The sequence below is a fragment of the Arachis hypogaea genome, chromosome 6, assembly GCF_003086295.3.
Source record: "Arachis hypogaea cultivar Tifrunner chromosome 6, arahy.Tifrunner.gnm2.J5K5, whole genome shotgun sequence".
NCBI classification, from domain to species: domain Eukaryota; kingdom Viridiplantae; phylum Streptophyta; class Magnoliopsida; order Fabales; family Fabaceae; genus Arachis; species Arachis hypogaea.
This window is the reverse complement of record NC_092041.1, coordinates 116,317,516-116,340,098: the sequence shown is the minus strand read 5'-3', so window position 1 is coordinate 116,340,098 and position 22,583 is coordinate 116,317,516. Positions and strand designations below refer to the sequence as shown.

The following is a 22,583-nucleotide window of genomic DNA, read 5'->3' as shown; positions in this document are numbered from 1 at the left end:
AAAAAATAAATTAAAATTTTATAGCAGCAAATCGGCTGAAATTTCAATGCAAAATACTAAAAGAAATTTAAAGTTTATTTCATCGATATAGTGGTACAATCCAACAATAAAGTTAACAAATATGCCTAAAATTCTTTTTTCATTTCTAGATATGATTCCCAAAACAACCCACAGTCAAATTAAATCAACATATAAATCAGTACTATACATTTGTGCTCTTCCCCACCCACACATCTATTCATGTGATCAAATGTAAAGAAAGGAATATCACTCTATGTCTAAACAATATAAATGATCAATTAGCCACTAATAATTCAGATTGTTACACTACTTATAAATGTTTTACTTCACATGACTCTTGTCTTCCGTTCAAGTTTAAAGGTTTAACATTTGCCATATAAAGATTTGCAATCCAGCACCAACATGGAACATATAGAAATGAATCAACTGATATCCAAAACCAAAAGGTTAAGGACAAATGATTAGTGATATTCTATTAAGTATGAACGACATTTTTTCCAGAATATAGACACAAGTCAAATGCCTCAAAGCACATTGGTGTAAAATAACCAATCCAACACTAGTTTACTGCTGAAAAAATGATTTTTGGACATCAGAGCTCTGTTGTCATAGATTTGAACATGAAAACCATATACTTCCCTATACATACACAGATCTCTGAGCACCTAAACTGAACTCTGCCTAGAACTTTAAACACCTTAATGTTGAAAAATAGAAACCTAGCTCTGAACTAATGAAACTTATCTCACATCATATACCAGATCAGTTGAGGTCAGTGAGGCAAGGAAAAGTATCGATACATTAAACAGCCAGATTTCATGGCAAGCACTTACAATGAGCATTAGCCAATGCAAATGAAACTCATCTTCTGGGGTTAGCAGTCCAATTTCTCATGCCTCCACCAATAGTTAAACCCAAAGCCATAGCAAAAAATCCCATGTAACTGCTACCTATGGATCTGCCACTCTAAATTCAAAATAAGAAACGGGAATCTCTGGAGGTGATGGAGTTGTGGCCACGCATTTGAACTGTTACCAAAATTAACCTAAATTAGTATAACTTCCTCCAATGTGACAAGTCGAATGAAATTAAATTCGAGAAAATTTCTTTTTCCACAAAAGGTTGGACAGATTACGTTGAATTCATAATTAGTGGAAAACAACTACCTTATGTTGTTTGTATTTCTCTCTCACAGCTTGCAAAGAGCCACCTCTCCTGCTGAGGTACAGATCATGTATATTTTGAGCACATTCCTTCAATTCGGCAGGTTTATATCTAGTGAGTTGATAAAGTGCTGCATTCTGTAAATAAAACATTTAATTTAGTAATTGAATCCAACTTGGATATTGAATCTGTGATTTAGAGGATTGAAACATTACCCAAGGATGTGTCTTTGGGCTTAGCATAAATCTTGCTAGAAATACAACAGATGCTGCCACCAAAGAAGGCAAGAATTTCACACAATTATAATCCAACAAACTGAGCTCTGCGAGGTAGCTAGTGAGAAACTCAAATTGCAAGTCTGATGTCTGCACCAGGAAACAGGAATAATGTTAGTCAACTGATAAACTAGAAACAATATTTTTGGCAGTTTCATTAGTATAGAGTAAATTACTGTCACTAACATGCTTTCTAAAAATTAGCAACTAGCATATTGAAACAAGAGTTCACTTACATCTTTGCTCTCTTGAGCAACTTTAGAGAATCTTCTGCACAGACAAATGAAATGCAAAGCGGGCCAACATGTCAATGACAAAAATATAGCTAAGAAAAGATGATTCAATACGTAGATGAAAGATTCAATGAATCACATGTGCATGCACCTTAGAAAGGTCTTTACTGTTGGACCACCCAATTCAAACTTCAAAGACTTCAATATATCAGCTTCCATCTCCACAACCTTCAAAAATAACCAAAAGTAAACTAAATTTAACAAGAGCCAGGAATAAGCGAAAAACATTGAGAAGCTTATAACAAAACCAACTTGCTTAATTTAACATCTAAAAATATAGCAAAATTAAAAATACAATGCTACTTCTAAGTATCTAATAATACACACACAAATGGAATCAAGTGAGGACATAGAATCACCTGATCCTTGGTGTATGTGTTGTCTGTAATGTAACAAAATTCTTCCACTTCAGGTGGCTTTATCTCCTCATATTTTCTACCATGAAAACAACTCAACAAGGTCAGAGAACCAAACTAAACAAACACGCAATCAAAAACTCAATGGTGAAGAAAACTCACGATGCAATAAGCATTGCCGAAACACCAAGCAACTGCAGCTTTTGACTTGATAAGGCAGTCAAAGACAAGTATCTGTCAATGTACGAAACTGAGAAGTAAAGGGTATCGGAAACAAGCTTATACTCCTCGGCAACCTCTACTAACCAATCCACAAGAACACCCCTCATGTTTGCATTCACATGCCTCTGCACTTTCTGCACATAATCCGGTAATGGCCTCTTACTTGGATCTTCCTAAACTCCGACAACAAATAAGACATGAAAACTGAATTAGCTAAAGTAACAACCTTGCAAAATCCACAAACAATTGCCAGAGTTTTCCATTTTATACAAACTTGGGGGGCAAGAACATCAAGGATAAAAAATTCATGATCGAAACCTATAACATTTTAGGTACCATGATTGTGGGTTTATTTCCATTCACTTGTCGAACTTGTCAGATTATATATTTTGAATTTCCTTCTAAGGGCTCATTGCCAATTGTTTCACGTGAATTGCATCAAACACTTGAAACCATTACATCATGGAAGCACTAATGCACTATCTAGTATATAGACTCCATTATTAAACTAACGTTCAATCTATCTCAATTTATGAGTAAAATTAGCTAAATAAGGCACACACTGTTCTTCTTTATTTAATTATTCTACTATAGTAAAAAAGCAAGCATAATTGAATGAATTGATTATAAATATACTTAATGTAGAATTTGGTCCAAATAGTAAAACCCTAAATTGAAATGAAATTCGAAAAATACCTCCATTTTACGAAGATAATCGTAGATATCAGAAACATAAGGAGCACATAATTGCGGATCAACAGTAACTTCCGGCTTCTTTGCGGCGTCAACAGTTTCCGGTGGAGTCACCGCCGGTTTCTGGTTTTTCCCGACCGTTCTCTTCTTTCCCCTGGTAGTGGTGGTTTTTATTTTCTCCTCGTTCTGACTAAACCGGCGGTTACCGAGAACCGGCTTGGCAGGTTGTTGTGGTTGTGGTGGTGCAACGCTGGGGTTGCTGATGTTAGTGAGTTCGCCCAACACGACGCGCTTCTTCTTGGACGCGCCGGTTTGGAGCTCGGAGAGTGCAGCTGCTGCCCTCTTTTTGGCCTCGCGCTGAGGGCGCGTGGGGTTCTCTTGGTGGGCCATGCGAGTGGGAATGAGAATGGGTTAATGGAGAGTGAAAGTAAGTAAGGAGGGAGTGTTGAAGAGAAGGGGTTTGAGAAAGGGTTTAAGAAAGAAAGAAGAGAAAGAAGAAGAAGAAGAAGGAGCGCGTGGTTTTGAAAATATTTGGTTTGGTGGGTGTTCCCGCTCGCACTGTGGTTTTCGCGATGTTCTTTTTCAGCAGCAGGAGGGAAAAAGGGGATCACGAGTATCATTCTTCTTCTTATTCATTTCCCTTTTCTGATATATTAGTTCATTATGTCAAATGTACATAATAGGTCCAGCTACCACAATCTTGGGCTCACAAAATTTTAATATATTTTTTACTAATTTGATTAACACATCCATTTTTTTATTTCAATATTTTGATAACAACAAATTTTGGGTCAGTAGTTTTTAATAATTTTAACTAATATTTGGTTAATACAAATATCAAATTATTTTTAATAAATAAATTTATTAATTTTATGTACAAACTATATTAATTTATTTCGATAAATTTTAGTATATATATAGGTGTAAATTATGTGTTTTATGAGTATAAATTTTTTGTAAATATAAATACAAATTATTACTGATCTAAAATAATAATATTTATTGACAATATAATATTATTCTTTTGATAATATTGCATAATATGTTTTCTTTGTTTGATTTTTTCCTCCAAAAAAAATTATGAGAATATGAAATAAGAAGATGAAGAAGAACAGCAGAAGATGATGAGGAGGAAGATGAAGAGTTCTGAATTATGCAGAATTTATTAGAATAAAAATACACCCAAATATCTTCGTTTTACACCAAAATTTGCTGCAAATACAGAAATGAGTTATGTTACATGTACACTAAAATCAACCACCAAAGTCAGCCACTAGTATAAAATACATACTGGAATACAAATAATATATTGAAAATAAATTAAAGCATACATATATTTATACACAAATTCATTGGTGGTTGATTTTAGTGGCTGATTTTAGTGTACAAATAGCATTTTTGTACAGACAAATATTTCCTCTAATGCTGCATTTTTTTCTTCTTCTTCTTTTTCTTATTTCTTTCTTTCTTTTAGTTAAATGAATGTAAGTTCGTCATCTTTTAAGTAATTTTGCAACATTATGTATTTCTTCTTCTTTGTTTGAACAAAAAGAAACTTGAGAACGTAAAACAAAAAGAAAAAGATGAATAAGAAAAAAAAAAGAAGAAGAAGAAGATGGTGATAATGATGAAAAAAAAAGAACCAGCAGAAGATGAGGAGGAAGAAGAAGAAGAGTTCTGAATTATGCAGAACTTATCAGAATAAAAATAAACCCAAATATCTTTGTGTTACACCAAAATATCTTCGTTTTATACCCAAATTTGCTGCGAATAGTCGAATACAGAAATGAGTTATGCTACGTGTACACTAAAATCAGCCACCAAAGTCAGCCATCAGTATAAAATACATATTGGAATACAAATATACATTAAAAATAAATTAAACCACACATGTATTTATACACAAATACATTGGTGGCTGATTTTAGTGGTTGATTTTAGTGTACAAATAACATTTTTGTACAGCAAAATATTTACTCTAATGCTATATTTTTTTCTTCTTCTTTTTCTTATTTCTTTCTTTCTCTTAGTTAAATGAAAGTAAGTTCATCATTTTCCAAGTAATTTTGGAGCATTATGTGTTTCTTCTTCTTCTTTGTTTGATTTTTTATTTTTATTCTTGTTAAGAGAGTAAAACAAGAAGAAACTTGATAAGGTAAAACAAAAAGGAAAAGATGAATAAGAAATAAAGAAGAAGAAGATGGTGATGATGATGAAAAAAAAAAAGCAGCAAAAGATGAGGAAGAGGAAGGGAAATAGTTCTAAATTATACAGAACTTATTAGAATAAAACTACACCCAAAATTCCTTAAAATACACCCAAATATCTTTGTTTTACACCTAAATTTGGTGCAAATACAGAAATGAGTTATGCTACGTGTACACTAAAATTAGCTACCAAAGTCAACCACCAGTATAAAATACATAGTGAAATACAAATATACATTGAAAATAAATTAAATCACACATGTATTTATACACAAATACATTGGTGGCTAATTTTAGTAGCTGATTTTAGTGTACAAATAGCATTTTTGTACAGAAAAAAGTTTTCTCTAATGCTACATTTTTTCTTCTGAATTGAACACACCTCAGCCATTTGATTGGATTCAAAACAATAAAAGGAGGAGAAGACTTGTAAAGACTTATATGAGAAAAACGCTTGTATATGGAGAACAAACTGCTCATCAATACCATAGAGGGGTTGCAAAATACACCAAAAATACATCATATTAAAACAAGTATAAACTATAGAATGCAAATAGATCTATAAAACCATCATAAAAAATAACAAAAATAAGATTCATGAATCATCGTTAAACAGAAACTAAAACAATTCATCATCAGTGAGATGAAAAGTCATAAACTGTAAATACACCCAAACTTTCCTAAAATACACCCAAATATTTCTGATTTACACCCGAATGTCTGGTATAAAATGTAAAAAATTCATGAGAACTAGTATATTATATTCAATTCAAACAAGGAATAATAAACAGCAAATTTCACAGACAAGGTTCACGTATTATTCAACTACACAATTATAAGCTACTAACTGGATTCAAATTCAAATTCAATTATTAACTGGAATTAAACCACATCTCATGAACTTCATTGGATTCAAATTCAAAATCCACTTTGCTCTAGTTCAGCTGATAATCTGAAGTTGAATCATCTATTATCTTCAAAACGATTTCAGAGCTTAATTTTAAAAACAATGGAAAATGAGAAAAACGAAAAAAGAGAACAGAGAGAGAAACCTACGTAAACGACAAAGGAAAAGGGAGAGAGAAACACACGAAAGAGATCTAAGAGAGAAGACAAGAAAACGCAGAAAGAATTCAAAAAAGGAAACGAAATCCTTTCGAAAAATGAAGTTATATATTTGCGCATTGATTGATTGAAAAATCTGTTACGGAGGCGCGTGAAACATATATGCCATAAGAGACGCGTTTTAGGGATTAGGAATTTTCAGGACTTGTATAGTGAAAAGACTTGTATGTGGAGATTAATCCTATATTTATATGTCAAATCATATTTTTGTTAATTATTTTATGTCAAATTATATTTTTATTGATTATTTTTGTATAATAAAAAGGAATTATAATTTAATACTTAAAAAATTTATAAAAAAATGTAACTTGAATAGACCAACTTAAATCTTTTACTTAAATTTCGAGAAAGACAAAACAAAATTATAAAAAAGACAAAATGTTCAAACAACTACAACTCTCTTTATACACAAATATAGATAATGTTTATTTTTTATAAATCTATTATTCATACATTTTTTCTCATTTAACTATAGAATTGATACTCTATCATATTTGTTGTAGAATTTTTTTGGCATAAACAATTATTATATATAAGGCTAAAATTAAATTAAATAAAACAATAAAATAATTAAATTATATATGTTATGTCGATCAAATATTTTACGAAAAAATGTTAAATACTAATAATTTTATTTATGTTTGAAAAAATATGCTTAATTTTAGATAATTAATTAATTAATTGAATTATTATTATTATTATTATTATTATTATTATTATTATTGGTACTTATATTCAACATAGAGAAAATTTTGAGTCATTCAAATATTAGAGAAAATCTCTACGTACAAGTGTTTTGCGTTTACAAGTTTTACAAGTTTGAAGAGAACGAAACCCACTAAACGCGCTACTTATGTTACGTGCCTCTTTAACAGACTTTTAAATCAATTAACGCGCAAATAATAACTTCTATTTTTCAAAAGATTTCGTTTCTTTTTTCGAGTTTCTTACCAAATTTGTTGGATCTCCTTCGTGCGCTCTCTCTTTGCTTCGTTTTTTTTTTTCGATTTTCATGGTTTCTGAAATCAAGCTTTGAAATTGTTTTGAAGATAATGGAACTTTATAAATACACCCAAATGATTACATAAATACAGCCAAACGATTACATAAATACACCCAAAGAATTTAAGAAATACACCCAAAATAGGGGGAGACAGTATATTTCTTCTTGAAATCTTTTAATATTTTGCTGGTTAAGGATGAGGTACATGACAGAGACAATCTAGAAGAAAAATCTAGAAGAACAGTAAAACAGTATCTTGAATAATGTTTCTTGATTTTTCTGGTAATTTTTTATAGAGATTTGTATCTTTTCTTATTGATTTCTTCTACTCTTTGCGAGGAGTTGGAACGTTTCTGCAGAATTATAGTTTGTTTCGAATGTCTCTTGAATCTTGACGGTTTGCATTTTGATTGAGGAAGAAGAGAAAGAGTGAACGTGTTGTGGAAAGGTGATTAAGGCACGTGCATTAGACGCTTGATTCTAAAAGAGTGGTGCGCGTGTTTTTTTCTTGGACTTGAAACAACTTGTATAGCTTATAAGCCAAAAAAACTTGTATACATAGCAGACTTGCAAATATTAATAGTGGACAGTACTTAATTTTTAAGGTTGGACTCACTATTAATAAAACTTGAAAAAGTAAACCTTGACCAAATATAAATAAGAGGCATGATCTAAGACGCTTATTATTTTTTGTGTGGGAGAGAGCTGAGTGCATCTCACAATGATGGGAGAAAAGATGAGTTTTTCATTGTTATGGTGTGAACAAATCGGTCCCTCCGATTTGTTTCATTTTTTAAATCAACAATCACAAATCGGATGGTCCGATTTGTGTTTTTGAAAATAAAAAAATTTTTACTGTTGAAATCGGACCGTCCGATTTCAATTTCAAAAAATAAAAAAAAATTAAAAATACAAAACGGACCATGCGATTTGTAGTTTTTTTTTTATCAAACAAATCAGACCCTCCGATTTGTACTTTACTTTTTTTTCAAACAAATCGGACCGTCCGATTTGAATAAAACACCATATAAAAAAAAACACTTAATCTTCTTATAACAATGTATTACACATATATTTATACAATATAAAAAAAATTAGCCGATCTAAGATACATAATGCGTAACAAAATATTTATCTCTCTTTATACATTGTTATATATATTAATAGATATATATAAATTATTTTTATTATATTGAGATAATAAAATTAATGAATATTAATATTAAAATTATTTATTTAATTTTTTTATTTATTTATTTTAAAGAGAAAGGTATTGACAGGGGTATTTATTGAAAAAAAAAAAAAAGAGGGGAAGGGCACTCACTGTTCTGCTAGCACAAGAGTGAGTTGGGGTGAAGGTGAAAGCGATGGTCAAGGATGAGTCCACATGTATAGGTGACACAGCCTAGAGAGAGAAAAACAAAACTGAATCTGCATAACACAGCTTTGGTAACAACTAGTGTGATATTTGCACTTACCTTTTTTGTGAATATTTTGGACCTTTTATCATCTTCTTTTTCGTCTTTCTTATCCATACTCTTTCCCCACTTTATAATTTTTTTAAAGATTTTACATAATTGTCAAAAAATCAATATTATAGATAACACATAGATTGATGACATTCAAAAATATATACATCTTAATAAATGTATAAAATTGTATAAATTAAATTTTGTATTCATTGTAAGTTATAAAAGCTAAATACATAATAAAATATTCTCTACGGATATAAATGAAAAAAAATACATAAATATTACTTATTTTGTGCAAATAAGTGATATTCTGAAATAGTGATGTTCCATAACTAAATTTAATTATTTGATCCAATAGTTTAAAGATAAATAATAAATTTTTTTTGTTAAAATAAAGGAAAAAGACACAGAAAAAAAAACTCGATTGAACGTAATTTCAAAAAGTTTGTACACTAAAATCAATCACTAAAATTAGCTACCAATGTATTTGTGTATAAATGTATATGTAGTTTAATTTATTTTTAATGTATATTTATATTCCAACATATATTTTATACTGATAGCTGATTTTGGTAGCTGATTTTAGTGTACACATAGCATAACCCTTTTAAAAATAACTAGCAGTTCTCATTCTAAAATACTTAGAAACATAGATAAACTAAAGAAAGAAACATCGGTCAATCTAACAAAATGACTCGATTTATTAACTTCATAATTTCTCTCCGAATAACAATTATCAACAATGATGTTGATATAATAATTAATAATAAAAACAAATTATTAAAGTTCTAAAAATAATTTCACTATGTTTAGTTTAAGAAAAAATAAGGAAAAAAAAATAAATAAAAAATTTTATTTTCGTTTATTTAGATGTCAAAGAAAATAGAAATAATGAAAATTTTTTGTGTGTGGATCTTACCAAAAAAAATATTCATCCATTACAAATAAAAAAATATATATTTTTGTGTATTTATAATGTTATCTACAGTTATATTATTATTAATAATTATTAATATAAATTTAGTTTTAATATATTATTATAATAAAAATTTATATTTAAATATTATATATGTATTAAATAAATAATTTAAATTAAATATATAAATTTATAATATTTATAAATATAATAAAATATAAATAAATAAAAATATTTATATTTTATTTTATTATAAAGATATTAATATAATTTTATACTATTATAATTTTTTTATTAAAACAAAAAAAATATTTTCTTTCTATTCATTTTCTCTTCGTCCAAACAGCACACAAATAATTTCACTTTTTCTTCTATTTTCTCTCCTTTCATTTTTTTCCCTCTTATTTTCTTTCTTTTCATCTTTCCTATATGGAAACAAAGTCTAAATGTTATTCTTAAAATTGCATAAGGTAGATAATTGTTTTTCAGCTACAGAAAACAATAGCTCATACTTAAGAAGGTTAGTTAGAAAACACGATGAGAACTATTTTTGCAATTTCATATCATTTAAATGTAATATCATTATTTTTATGAATAAAATTATTTGCTTTGTCAAATCGAAGAGGAGTTTAGACTTAGATGTTTACTTTTTCTTAAAATAAAATAATTTGACAAGTATTATATATATATATATAAAAACTCTATTTGATGCTATGTATAACCCAACAAAAGAAGTAAAACTTAAAAAGCATGTCCCCCTCGATGAATATCTGAATGCAAGTACAGCATAAAGCTTTGACTGTGTTATAATCTTTTTGGTTCTCTCTCATTGTTTTTCCAGGTAGTTTCGGCAGACCATGTAAACTTGCCATATATTGCATGCACAAAGCAGAATCAAAGTCATTGCAACCACACCCTCTTCTAACTATTATTAATTATAGAATCAAATTCATAAATGACCATTAAGTAAAAGAATATCACACCTTCCTCCTAATTTCTCTCCTTCTATATATGTACCTTGCCTTCACTAACAAGCCTTCAAACTTCAAACCCCTTTTTCTCTTGCTTCTTCAACCATGTTCAACCACCCTTGTTTTTCTTGCTATCTATGTGAACGTGATCACTGCCTTCATCATCATCGTTATCATGCTTTTGAGGGGCAAAACCAGATACCCTTTTACAAGAATCATCGGGTTATTGATATTGATACCCTTCAGCTTCAAGAGGCTTTTTCTCGTGTTTCATTAACACCCCACAATAATAATCCTGATTTTTCTGGTCAACGGTCAACCTTCGATGAAGAAGAAGAAGGGTACGAATACAAGTACCCTTTTGTTTCTCCTAATCCTTCATCCTATTTGGTGCCTCCATCGATGCAACATTCTAACACAGTTCCAATGAATGAGTCTTTGATGATCAATGCTAATAATAGCAGAAGAAATGTTCATCGGAATTTCAATGGTACTAGGAGTCCACAGAGTTATTGGTCTCAGCGTCCTTGTTCGTCCGTGAATTATTTGAGGGGGAAGATTCTGGATTTGGCTAAGACTCAATGTGGATGCAGGGTTTTGCAGGACACCATGAAAGGGTTAACATCAAAGGAAGAGGTTTTTGTTTTTTTCCAAGAGCTTGTTGATCATAATGTGATTGAGTTGATGGGGCACTCTTTTGGGAACTACGTTTTTCAGAAGTTGGTTGAGATTTGCAGTGAGGAACAAATCACTACCATTGTTTTCAATGCGACTAAGAATGTCCTTAAGTTTGTGAATCTTTGCCTTGACATTCATGGGTATGTATGTCTTTTCCTCTATTCACTATTCTTGTTTTTTAGACTTACTAGTGTCTCAAATTAGAAATCTGTGTTTTAGCATTTTAGAGAAACATAAAATACATGTTTACAATGAGTGTTTGTGTATGATTGTATCTTTTATCATTTTTGTGTTAGTAAACAAACCCTATATATGTACTCTCATGTCTATATTTTGATGGACATGTTTTTGAAAATGGATTTGGAGACAAAAGATACATATGATGTATACACAAAAAATAACAACAAAAATAATTATCATATATTTGTATATATATATTATTTAATTTGTTTTTATTATTGTATTTTGTATTTTAACATGCTTGTTTATTTATATTGATATCATGTTTTAATAAGAGACATTTAGAGAGATATCTCACAAAATTAAATCAAATTTGATAATAAAGATATCTTATTTATATTTTTATTTTTCTCTTCATGTAAACAAATTTCTATCTCCCAATGTTTTAAGAACAATTAGACAACTAACTTGTTAGTTCCGGTATCAATTAGCCAACCAAGATTTTCATATCACACAGGTACAAACAAACTTAATGCAAGTTTTTCTAATTGATGCTTTGTTTTCTTTTCAAACTTGAATGCAGTACTAGGTCTGTTCAGAAGTTATTGGAGCATGTAACAAACCAAGAACAAAGATTATGTATAATGTCGGCGCTGACACCAAGTGTTGTTGCTTTGTCTACTAACACGAATGGTCTTCATGTGGTTGATCACTGTGTCAAGCATTTCTCAAGTGAAGATACTAAGGTAAATGTCTTCAATCACTTCATTTGTTTTGATTAGTGGGGTTGCATGGTTTTCATCATATGATTGGTTAATCTTTGTGTGAAAAGAATCAGAGTGTTCCATTCTGGCTTAAGTGATTGTTTATTGATTATAGAGCTTTTCCTTGCAGTATATGCTGAACATTGTAGCAACCAACTGTTTCAAGATTGCAACAGATAAAAGTGGTTGCTGTGTAATTCAGCAATTTGTTGACCATGCTCCCGGTGAATCCAAAGATTTATTGATGGCTGGGATCATACTAAATGCTCCACTCCTCGCCGAAAACTGTTATGGGTTTGTGTTTTCTTCGTTATGAAACGTGTTTGATTCATGTCATAAAGATTCTACAACGTTTTTATTGTGATATAAATAGGACATTAATAAGTGTACTAATGATAAAGTAAGAGCAATGTTAGGGGGCAGCAATTTTTGTGATTAGTAGCCATCAAATAGCCATCAATGATGATATAATGGTGTGAGATTGGTATGAGATTTCATCTAATGGCTCACATTTCTCTGCTGGTTACATGTTGGCCAAAATTCAATAAAATTGCTGGCCCCTAGACTTTTCCATAAAGTAAAATATGAAAGTAATCTTCATCATCCGAATTCGAGTTAATACTCGATTTGATTCTCGAAATTTGAAGTCGGACTCAAATTGACTCCTAAAATTATAATGGACTTAATTTGGTCCCCAAAATTTACCATAATAACTCACGTTAGCTTCTAACTGATTTTCGTAAATGGCGTGCTGATTTTGCGCGTTAATTTGCTAATATTTGAACTCTTCGCCTAGGTTTCATATGACTAAGACTTACTAGATCTTTAGGAGCTTGATTGGCTCCTCAACATCCTCACGAAAACCATAATAACAAGTTCAATTTAAAAATTTTGCGGCTTTGGGAACAACAATCAAGCTTGTAGAGTTCTAATAAATCTTGATCACATGGAACTTAGTTGAGGAATCCAAATCATAACAAGTTATTATACCAAATCAATACGTTGTTGTTAACGGAGATTAGCTCAAGGGTTAATGTGAGTTACAATTATAAATTACGGGGTTCAATTTGAGTCCATTAAAATTTTAAGGATCAAATTGAATGCAACTTCAAATTTTTTAACTCTCCAAATTCTCTTTCAAAGTTCTTACTTCCCACACATCTCTTGCATATATATGGAATCAGGAACTATGTGGTGCAACATTTAGTGTCACTGAAAATAGCAAGAGTGACAAAGAGTCTGATGAAACAGCTAGAAGGCAAGTTTGTGTCAATGTCATGCAACAAGTATGGTAGCAATGTTGTGGAGAAGTTCTTCCAAGATTCAGGGGAAAGCCATTCAAGGAGCATTATCTTAGAGTTGCTACATTATCCAAATGTCTCAATGCTTCTTGTGGATCCATATGCTAATTTTGTCATCAGTTCTGCAGTCATAGTTTCCAAGGTCAGTGCCAGCATCTTTCTTACATTACACAATGTTTATTTTATTTAATAGCCCATGAAACTTGTTGAAATAAAGTAAAATTGTTGGTTAGTGAGAATTTATTATAATCAAACTTTGAAAACTAGTTTAGTTAGTCAAAGTTATTACAATTCATGCACTATCTAACAAGGCAAGAGTATTATTCTGTTATTATTAGTTATAAATAAAATAAATTTAAGTGTGGTGATGACAGTGTGATTTTCTTTTTTAAATTTAATTTGATCTTGATGACAATGTCGAAGAGATATAAGATGAGAATTTTTTTCTGTTTTTATTTTTTCTTTTGTTTTGTCTGTTTGTTGCTTGATAAGTACTTTGTGCTATAAACCTTCTATTTTGTGGTCGAGAGCTTCTACCATAAAAAAAATTTGCATAAACCTTTAATAAACATTGAATCCACTAAGATATGTGAAAAAATGTGCTTCTAGTAGTATGATATGCGCTATAATTACATTTTTTTTTTAAATATTTGTGCACAATTAAGCAGGGTGGCACACAAGAGGAACTGCTTAAGGTGATTAAACAACATTCTCCAATGATGCGTAGCAACCATTATGGCAAGAAACTACTTGGTAGATTGAGGAAATTCCTATGTCACGTTTAGTAGACATAAATGACTATGTTTTGATATGTAAACTCTGTAATATCACACATAACTCTTAGGAGCTGCACCTCTTTATTTGTTGTCGTGTTATTTTCTTCCTAGTTTCAAGTATTTTCTTCCAATTTTTTTGGGTTCACTTTGTTGCGGGAGAAGAATTTGCTGCATGAAATTAATTGTATGTAGAGGTTTGACTATACAAAAGATCCTTTTATTATGTATGATGAGATGGAACTAAATTTTCATTGTGGTCTTTGAGATTTACGAGTTTTACTATTGTAGTCTTTCATATTCAAAATTTACTATATTAGTTTTCGAGATCCAATTCTAAGCATCATATTGGTCTTTGGATCATTTTCAGCGTTTGAGTCAACCAATGAAATGCTGAGCTATATTTGACTTATCATACTAGATACATGGCTAAATAGCATATTTTTGTTTTCGCTCTTAAATAAGGTAAAAATGAGGTTATTTTAGAAATGAAATGAAATATAATGATTTGTATATTATATAAACTCTTCTTTCTCTTTTTATTTTTGTCTTGTTTAAGTGTCAAAATGAAACATCGCTGTTTAGCCATGTGTACAGCATGACAAGTTAAAGTTAATTCAACACTTAATTTATTAATTTAGTACTAAAAAGAGTTCAGAAATCAATATGATATCAGAACTGAACTTCAAGAACCAATATAGATAATTTTAAATTTGAGAGACTAAAATATTAAAAATTGTAAATCGGAAACCACTTTAAAAAATTTAGTCTATAGAAGAAGTTGAATTGGTGGGTGTGTTGTGAATATTAATTTGGATTATTGGGCACATTATTTTTATTAAATGTAGGGACTGGGCGAGTTTTTATAATTATATTATCATAAAATTTTTATTTAAATGTGATTTAAACTGGACAACTTATACTCAAGGGCGATCAACTACACCGGAACACCTGCTTAATTTTTTTAATGGTTAATTATTTTATTAAAAATATATGTAAAAATACACGCATAATAGACATAATATAAATACATAATAGTTAATGTAATATGTGATTTTTGTGTTCATCAAACATTTTTATTTCTATATCCTCATCCAGATAGTGAAACGCCCATTATAAACTACTAAATCCATATATAATGATTAGATAGAAAAGTGAATCACACCCTATACTATTTTCCTTTTTTTTTTTTAACAAAAAATATTTCTAGCTATATCCTAATTTTGTGTTTATGTTTTAGTATTGTGTATGCATGGAATAAAATTGTAGATGAATTATAGCTTTGTCGTCAAATACCAGTCACACAATATACTTACCATTCAAATATTCCCTAACTAACCAAACCTTTGACTATTGCATTGCGTTGACCATTAGATGAACCAATAGCAACTACACTATGGAAAATTAATAAGCCTTAAACCTTTAATTTTCACCTACATTTCTTCTTCAATTCGTCTCTTCTTTTACTTCATCATACTCTATCCATCAATTTCTCTCTTCTTTTTCTCAGTGTCAACAACAAAGTAATTAATTAATTAATTAAGCCATGCACAGAACACCGTTGATGATGTCTCTTTCCACTTCAAACCATGGCTACTCTCAAAGATGGCAACAAACTTTGGCATGCATGCTTGTTCCTTTAGTCGTTTGGTTTTGTGGCATGTAAAATTTTCATCGAATTTTAATATTCGAGACGAATCAGGATCCTTTCATGTTGTGTTTTCACGTTACATAACATGAAAGGATCCTGATACATTGGCATTCTATGTATTCACTACTCTGTCTAACATCCTCTCTTTTTTTTTAATGCAGTTTTGGCAAGTATCCAATATGGGTATTATGGTAATTCTCGCTTGGTTCTTGGTCCGAGTTCATCGCGTTTGATGAAGACAAGTTCAGTTCTTGTGGAGAAAATTGAAGTGAGAAATGATCACAACAATCTTGTTCTTTATGCCTTTAATGAGAAGCCTGAGTTAATTTCCCAAACAAATTGGACCACTTCAAGATTCTTAGTTGTTCCCAGAAATACTCGCAAGGTAAATTGCGTCGCTATATGTTGTCATATTTAAGATTTTAATTTGTAATACAAAAGGTCTAATTTTTTTTCACTGATATTAGAAACAAGAGACTAAATTGGAGGAAGGATTTGTATATTATTGAGTATAATTAAATTGTCTGAAATGATACAATATAAAAGGATATTTATAGGTAATAATAATAAAGATGTAATATTCTATAATAATATTCAGATATACTAAATAATTCTAATTAATCCTAATTATATTCTAACAACTAATATGTCAATACATATTTATATGATTGCGTAAATAATTTTTATACTAAAAAGATATTAAATTTGAATCTATGGATATTATGCTAAGTTAAATATGTGTTAATTAAGAAAAAACTAACTGATTAATATAATGTTTAATTCTTCATTTTTAGGGATTTTCTTTGTGGTTAAATAAGGGTTCTAGAATTCGTATGAGGTGGGAAGCACAAGCAAGTAGCAGGAATCAGCTTGAAGGGATGGTGATTAAAGGTTATATATCAGATGAAATTTCAAAGTGCTTTTTATTTTTATTTTTTTTTCCTCTTAAGAGATTAATATTATTTCTTTTGTTTCATGAAAGTTTTATTGTTGTGATCATAGGAGAAAGGAGATTTGAAAAAATGGTGCCTCAACAAACATTCTCCCTTGATACACTTGCCATTCGTGAGACAATCAATGGTGATTATATTGATCTTGCCATAATAAAAAAAAATAAGCTTAGAAATTAATTTTTAATTAGTTAATATTAATTATTTTTTTATTATAAAACTAATTTTTGTTTAATTCTTCTTTGTTAGAGGGTTTGAGGTTTAAAGTTAGAAATTAAAATTTTATAATTTAAAATAAAAAAATTTAATTTAATTTAATTTTTATGTGAGACTAATTTCATGCATTTTTCACACTTGTAACGTTAACACTAATTATCTCTACTTACTTAATTATAGGCAGGTTTAATTTATGGAGTAACATATATATGTCATTAATATCATAATATTACAAATGCTAACAGGTAATGAGGCTGAATACATGATTGAGGAAGATGATAGGTACCAAATTGGAGTTCTAAACATGAATGACAAGAACATAGTATTAAACTTGAATGTTAATGTCTCTGCCAAGATTTATGATACCACCAAAGCCAACAACATCTACTCTTCTATCAATGGATCATGCACATTTAGCCTCCTCTTCCCCAACACATATTATCTCATTCTAACTGCACCAAAAAATGTAAGATGTTAATACTACTATACTAAAAAAGCCTAATATAATGTAGATCATGTCTATAAAATTTTATGATGAATTGATTACAGGTAGATGATAACGATGACGACAATGACGGAGAATGGTTTGTTGAAGTTTCGTTCATTACTCGTGTGATAGCCTACATAGCTATTTTAGGTAAAATTGAATTAAAATCTCGTATTCGAGATATGGGAGATTGTTGAATTAAAATTTGTGCCAATTATTAGTACATAATAAAATTCGTTGAATTTTTTTTATTTTAATCCACAAGGTAAAATTAAAATAGGTCAATTCTCAAAAACCTTACACTTTTATATCAAAATTGTCTTTGATATATGATTTTTTTTTGGAAAAAACTGTTAATAAACCCTCCATTCAGTTGTAATTTGCAAAATTTGTCATATCTTTGTAATCAATTTCGACAACATACATTTTAACATTAACCAGGATCAAAATTGTCATTTTAAAATTTTGAGAGATGATATTATTCTCTTTTTTTTTTTTTTTTTTCCCTTGTGGAAGATGAAATTTGTTAGGTTTAAAAGGGCTAGGGTTAGGGGAGCATGAAAATCAAGCAAACGCATTTAGCCCAACAAGATTAAAGGTTTAATTATTTTAAATTTATATATTTTAATTGTGGAATGGAATGCCTAATAGATAATGTTTTATACTAAACTAAAGAGTTTACTTGCCCTGTTTTAAATTTGTAGGACTTTGTATAATTGTTATCTTCATGATACTGAGATGCCTTGGAGGTTATGATAATCAAAATGATAATGATAATCACAATAGTAATGTTACAATTGACACAAGCAACAACAATAATAATGTATTAGTTTCTTCATCACAAGAAATTACTGAACCAATGATGCATCATCATCATGTGAAGCCAAATCCAAAAAATGATGAAGAAGAAGAATCATCAGAAGATGGTTCTAGTTGCTCCTCAGAGGAATTATATGATGAGAAATTGTGTGTCATTTGCTATGATGAACAAAGAAATTGCTTCTTTGTTCCTTGTGGCCACTCTGCCACTTGCTTTCCCTGTGCAAAGAGGTATATATGCATTCATACTTTATATAATTAAATTAATCCCTAGAATTTCTATTATATATTTATATACTAAGTTCAATTTTAATATACTGATAATATAAAGAATTTTATACGACCATCTAATGAAATTTGTGCATTTAGATGAGTTTTTAATTAGTGAATTTAAAATTAGTTATTTTTACTGACATAATAATACACGATTAGATATCTGTGTAAATTTTTTTTACACTTTCATTACATAAAAATCAAATTTTTATATGCATATTAAGTCTCATAATTTAAATATATTTTTAGATTTAATATTCTTTTTAATACTAATTCTTCGGTTTTTTATACCTAAGTAAGTAAAATTCTATTAAGCAATTAATAAAGTACATTGTATTGTCTTTATAATACTTTACGTTAACTATTTTACTAACTTTTATATGTTAAATTAAAAAAAAAATTGTGGTATCTTGTAATTTCATATCCGTGTCTCAAAAATAAAAATAAAAAATGTAGATTTTCAATTATTTAGAGTCCATATTTAATTTTTCAGGATTGTGGATGGAGAGAGCAAAGTGTGCCCTGTGTGCAGAAGGCTCATTCACAAAGTGCGAAGATTATTTATGAGTTAGGCTTTGTCAAAATGTTATCATATTAATAATGTATGTGTGTATTGATTAGTAGTGTTACTCCATGATTCACTTTAATTATTCCCATATAGCTTACTTTTTTTTATTTTTTATTTATTTCCCATCAAGCTTCTAGGGAATGAGTTACTAGCTATGATTTCGATTTTGAGCTCTCTTCGCTATCAAATTTTTTTTTTTCAAATCACTTTTTTTTCCTCTTGAAAGATATAATATATGTGTCTTTATTATTTTATTATTTTGCCTTGAGAGTATAATGCAAAATAAGTGTTGGACAATATATTTAAAGTTGTGAGTTATAGACAGACAATGAAAATATTAAATAATGTGAACAATTAATATATCGAATGTTCATTTTACTAGGTGTACGAATGGTAGGTTATTCTAATATTAAGATTTAAGAGGGTAATTTGAAGGTATATATAGTGTGTTTTGATTTGATTGGTGGTTATTCATCTTATTCAAAAAAAATTTATTGATTACCTAGCATTATTTCGATGGATTAATATATTTTGTCTTGGGTTTGAACAATGTAAATTGTTATATTTATAAAAAAAAAATAAATGATTATTTTCATCCATAAAAATTTAAAACACCCATAAAATTTATCTATAAATAATAAAATTAATTTTATATTAAAAATGGTTTCCATTTACAAAATTACCACCAAGACATTAATTTTATTTATAGATGAATTTTATAAGTAAAAATAATAATTTATTTATCTTTCATGAGGATATAATTAATTTCTTTTGTTTATAAATAAATTTGTCACATTATAAATTTTATAAATAAAAATAATAACTTACTATTAATAATTTAAATTTCTTTTTCACCGTTACAATTTTCCCAATTTCTCTTTCTCCTCTACTCCTTATTATTACCTACCTCACCGTTACAATATCCACCACTGACCAAAAAATAAAAATAAAAAAATATTTATACGATTTAAAAATATGACTACATCAAATATATAGTACACTTTAAAGGGCAGAAAATAAATTTTAATTTATCACAGTACAATACAATTTTCCCTATCAATAAATCTGGATCCTCTTTGATTTACCAAGTACGAACAAAGCATTATTATTTGTTTGCTCCCACATGCTTCACTAATTGGACCACTTACTTTTTCTTCTATAAATTCTAACCCAAGGATTTCTATCTCATAATAAAACTCTTAGTGGATAGTGGATACGGACAAAGGAAAATATAAGAAATATTGTGACAAAAAGAGAGATAAAAATTTAAGTAAAATTTCTTATAAAATAATTAAATATTACCTTTATTAACTAAACAAAGCCAAATAATAAGACAAAATAATAATTAATAATAATTCACATGCATACACACTACCAAAATATATAGGACCCACATTTATTCCCATACACAAATATACCCAAAAATTAAAGATCACTGATAATAATACACATCATAATTTCATAAACAAAATAAAGGAAAAATAAATTTAATATATAATATGCTAATAATAAGGGTCCTTAATGGAATAATAATTATAACATATGGCTTATTAATTATAACATATTAAGTTTCTAGTTGAAATTCTTGAAATTAAAATGGATCGATAATTTAAGAATAAAAAACTAGAAACGAAAGATGGTATAATATTATAATAAGAAAGAATGAATTGAATTAAGGGCACTTAGGTTTGCCCTTAGAATTCCTCATGTCCCTATAGCAAGGGCACTCATGTTTATTGCCATAGGTTCCAGAAGGTACACACTTGCATTTGCTGCAACATATCCCACAGAATCTCAAACACCGGTCCTTCATCCCTGCCTTTGAACACCTCCTTGCACACTTTGCCCCACACAAAACTATATCACATAAAATAAATTCAAATTTCATTATATATATACCATAGAAAAGTGTTTATTATTGGTTGGAATAAAATGTTATGTATATGACCCACTTTAATTAACTAGCAAATGAAATGAAATATTTAATTTTAATTTCTTTTAAATAATATAAATATATATACCTGGACGAGCCATTGAGGCTTCAAAGAAAGAAGAGGTGAGCACAAGGCACACAAGAAGAAGAGTTACAAAAGATAGCTTCATGTTCTTTGGCTTTGAGAGATTATTATATATTGTTGAATAATTGAGAAAATGGGGAAGTGAAGAAGATGAAGAAAGAACTCTTTTGAGTGATTGTAAGATATATATGGAGTAGTTAATTAGATGAGAGTGGCACTGAATAATAATGTGTCGTTGGATTGTGGGAATGTGAAGTAGGGAGTGCACTTATTTATATAGCACCGAGTGAAGGGTAGGTGAAATACATGGAAGATACAAAAAGTTACATTATACCGTTCCCTATAGATAGTTAAATTCTTTGACTCTCATTCTTTTCGAAATTCGAGTTTTATATTTAAGAATTTATTATTAATTAATAAATGAGGAATACTAGGGCAGTAACTTTTGTGATTTGTAGCCATCAAATAGTCATCAATGATAATTTTAATGGTGTGAGATTGGTGTGACATTTCATCTAATGGTTTACTTTTCTTTACTGGTTACATGCTTGCCAGAATTTAACAAAGTTGCTGTCCCTAGATTTTTTTTTAATAAATTATTATACCAATGTAAGTTAGTATAGATGGGCGAAGGTTTGTACATTTTAATCATCTCCTTGCTTGTATTTGTTTAAAAGGATGGAGTATTTGTTTAAAGGGATGGAACATTGAGATAGAAATATAAAGACATAAAATTATATTTGATAGATGAAATATAGATAGAGATATTTTATTAATATTTAGAGACATTAAATTAATATATTTTATGTTTAAATAATACAAAAATATTAATAAAAAATATAATTATATTTTTTATTATTATATTTTTTATTTTAAATTTTTTAATAAAAAAATGAAAATCAATTATATTTTTATAACTTATTATACTTTTTTATTAAATATAATATAAAAATATTAAATTTTGTGTCTGTTTTTTATATTCTTAATATTTTATTTTATCTTGTTCTCAAAAATAAATACAATCATTTAGATTTAATTTTTGTATTTGAAGAATTAGTCATTAAATTTTCAGTCCAATAAATATCTCAATATAAATCAAATTTAATAAATTATTATAATTTAAATTTTAATATTTATTTAAATAAACAACTGAACTGAGTTAATTAATCACTCGATCAACTTGTTAA

General features: G+C 28.9%; 4 protein-coding genes across 8 annotated transcripts; 2 read left to right on the top strand and 2 right to left on the bottom strand.

The window, feature by feature from the left end:
• Positions 1-431: 431 nt before the first annotated feature.
• Positions 432-3,658, bottom strand: LOC112756085 (putative cyclin-A3-1). Of its 3 annotated transcripts, none has more exons than XM_025804509.2 (8): positions 3,028-3,658; positions 2,272-2,504; positions 2,113-2,188; positions 1,833-1,921; positions 1,697-1,730; positions 1,401-1,550; positions 1,188-1,322; positions 432-1,049 (listed from the first exon to the last, which is right to left on the bottom strand). In XM_025804509.2, the coding sequence occupies exons 1-8, from the start codon at positions 3,412-3,414 to the stop codon at positions 972-974; spliced, it is 1,182 nt and encodes a 393-aa protein (XP_025660294.1). In that variant the 5' UTR covers positions 3,415-3,658; the 3' UTR covers positions 432-971. The 3 variants fall into 3 exon arrangements, with proteins under 3 accessions (XP_025660294.1, XP_025660296.1, XP_025660297.1); XM_025804511.3 differs by having other exon boundaries at positions 1,845-1,921; XM_025804512.3 differs by having other exon boundaries at positions 1,697-1,727; positions 1,845-1,921.
• A 7,031-nt stretch (positions 3,659-10,689) lies between these two features.
• LOC112754243 (pumilio homolog 12) lies at positions 10,690-14,606 on the top strand. The gene is made up of 5 exons (XM_025801815.3): positions 10,690-11,536; positions 12,160-12,322; positions 12,471-12,634; positions 13,525-13,783; positions 14,310-14,606. Exons 1-5 carry the CDS (start codon positions 10,824-10,826, stop codon positions 14,424-14,426), a joined length of 1,416 nt encoding a protein of 471 aa, XP_025657600.1. The 5' UTR covers positions 10,690-10,823; the 3' UTR covers positions 14,427-14,606.
• A 1,232-nt stretch (positions 14,607-15,838) lies between these two features.
• Positions 15,839-19,632, top strand: LOC112756083 (E3 ubiquitin-protein ligase APD2). Of its 3 annotated transcripts, XM_025804508.3 has the most exons (8): positions 15,843-16,076; positions 16,227-16,450; positions 16,860-16,956; positions 17,068-17,145; positions 17,477-17,697; positions 17,781-17,868; positions 18,423-18,768; positions 19,304-19,632. In XM_025804508.3, exons 2-8 carry the CDS (start codon positions 16,298-16,300, stop codon positions 19,380-19,382), a joined length of 1,062 nt encoding a protein of 353 aa, XP_025660293.1. In that variant the 5' UTR covers positions 15,843-16,076; positions 16,227-16,297; the 3' UTR covers positions 19,383-19,632. The 3 variants fall into 3 exon arrangements, with proteins under 3 accessions (XP_072054512.1, XP_025660293.1, XP_072054513.1); XM_072198412.1 differs by having other exon boundaries at positions 15,843-16,450; positions 18,564-18,768; XM_072198411.1 differs by lacking the exon at positions 17,068-17,145 and having other exon boundaries at positions 15,839-16,450.
• Positions 19,633-20,707: 1,075 nt separating this feature from the next.
• Positions 20,708-21,652, bottom strand: LOC112756082 (peamaclein). The gene is made up of 2 exons (XM_025804505.2): positions 21,400-21,652; positions 20,708-21,235 (listed from the first exon to the last, which is right to left on the bottom strand). Exons 1-2 carry the CDS (start codon positions 21,479-21,481, stop codon positions 21,051-21,053), a joined length of 267 nt encoding a protein of 88 aa, XP_025660290.1. The 5' UTR covers positions 21,482-21,652; the 3' UTR covers positions 20,708-21,050.
• Between the last annotated feature and the right edge of the window lie 931 nt (positions 21,653-22,583).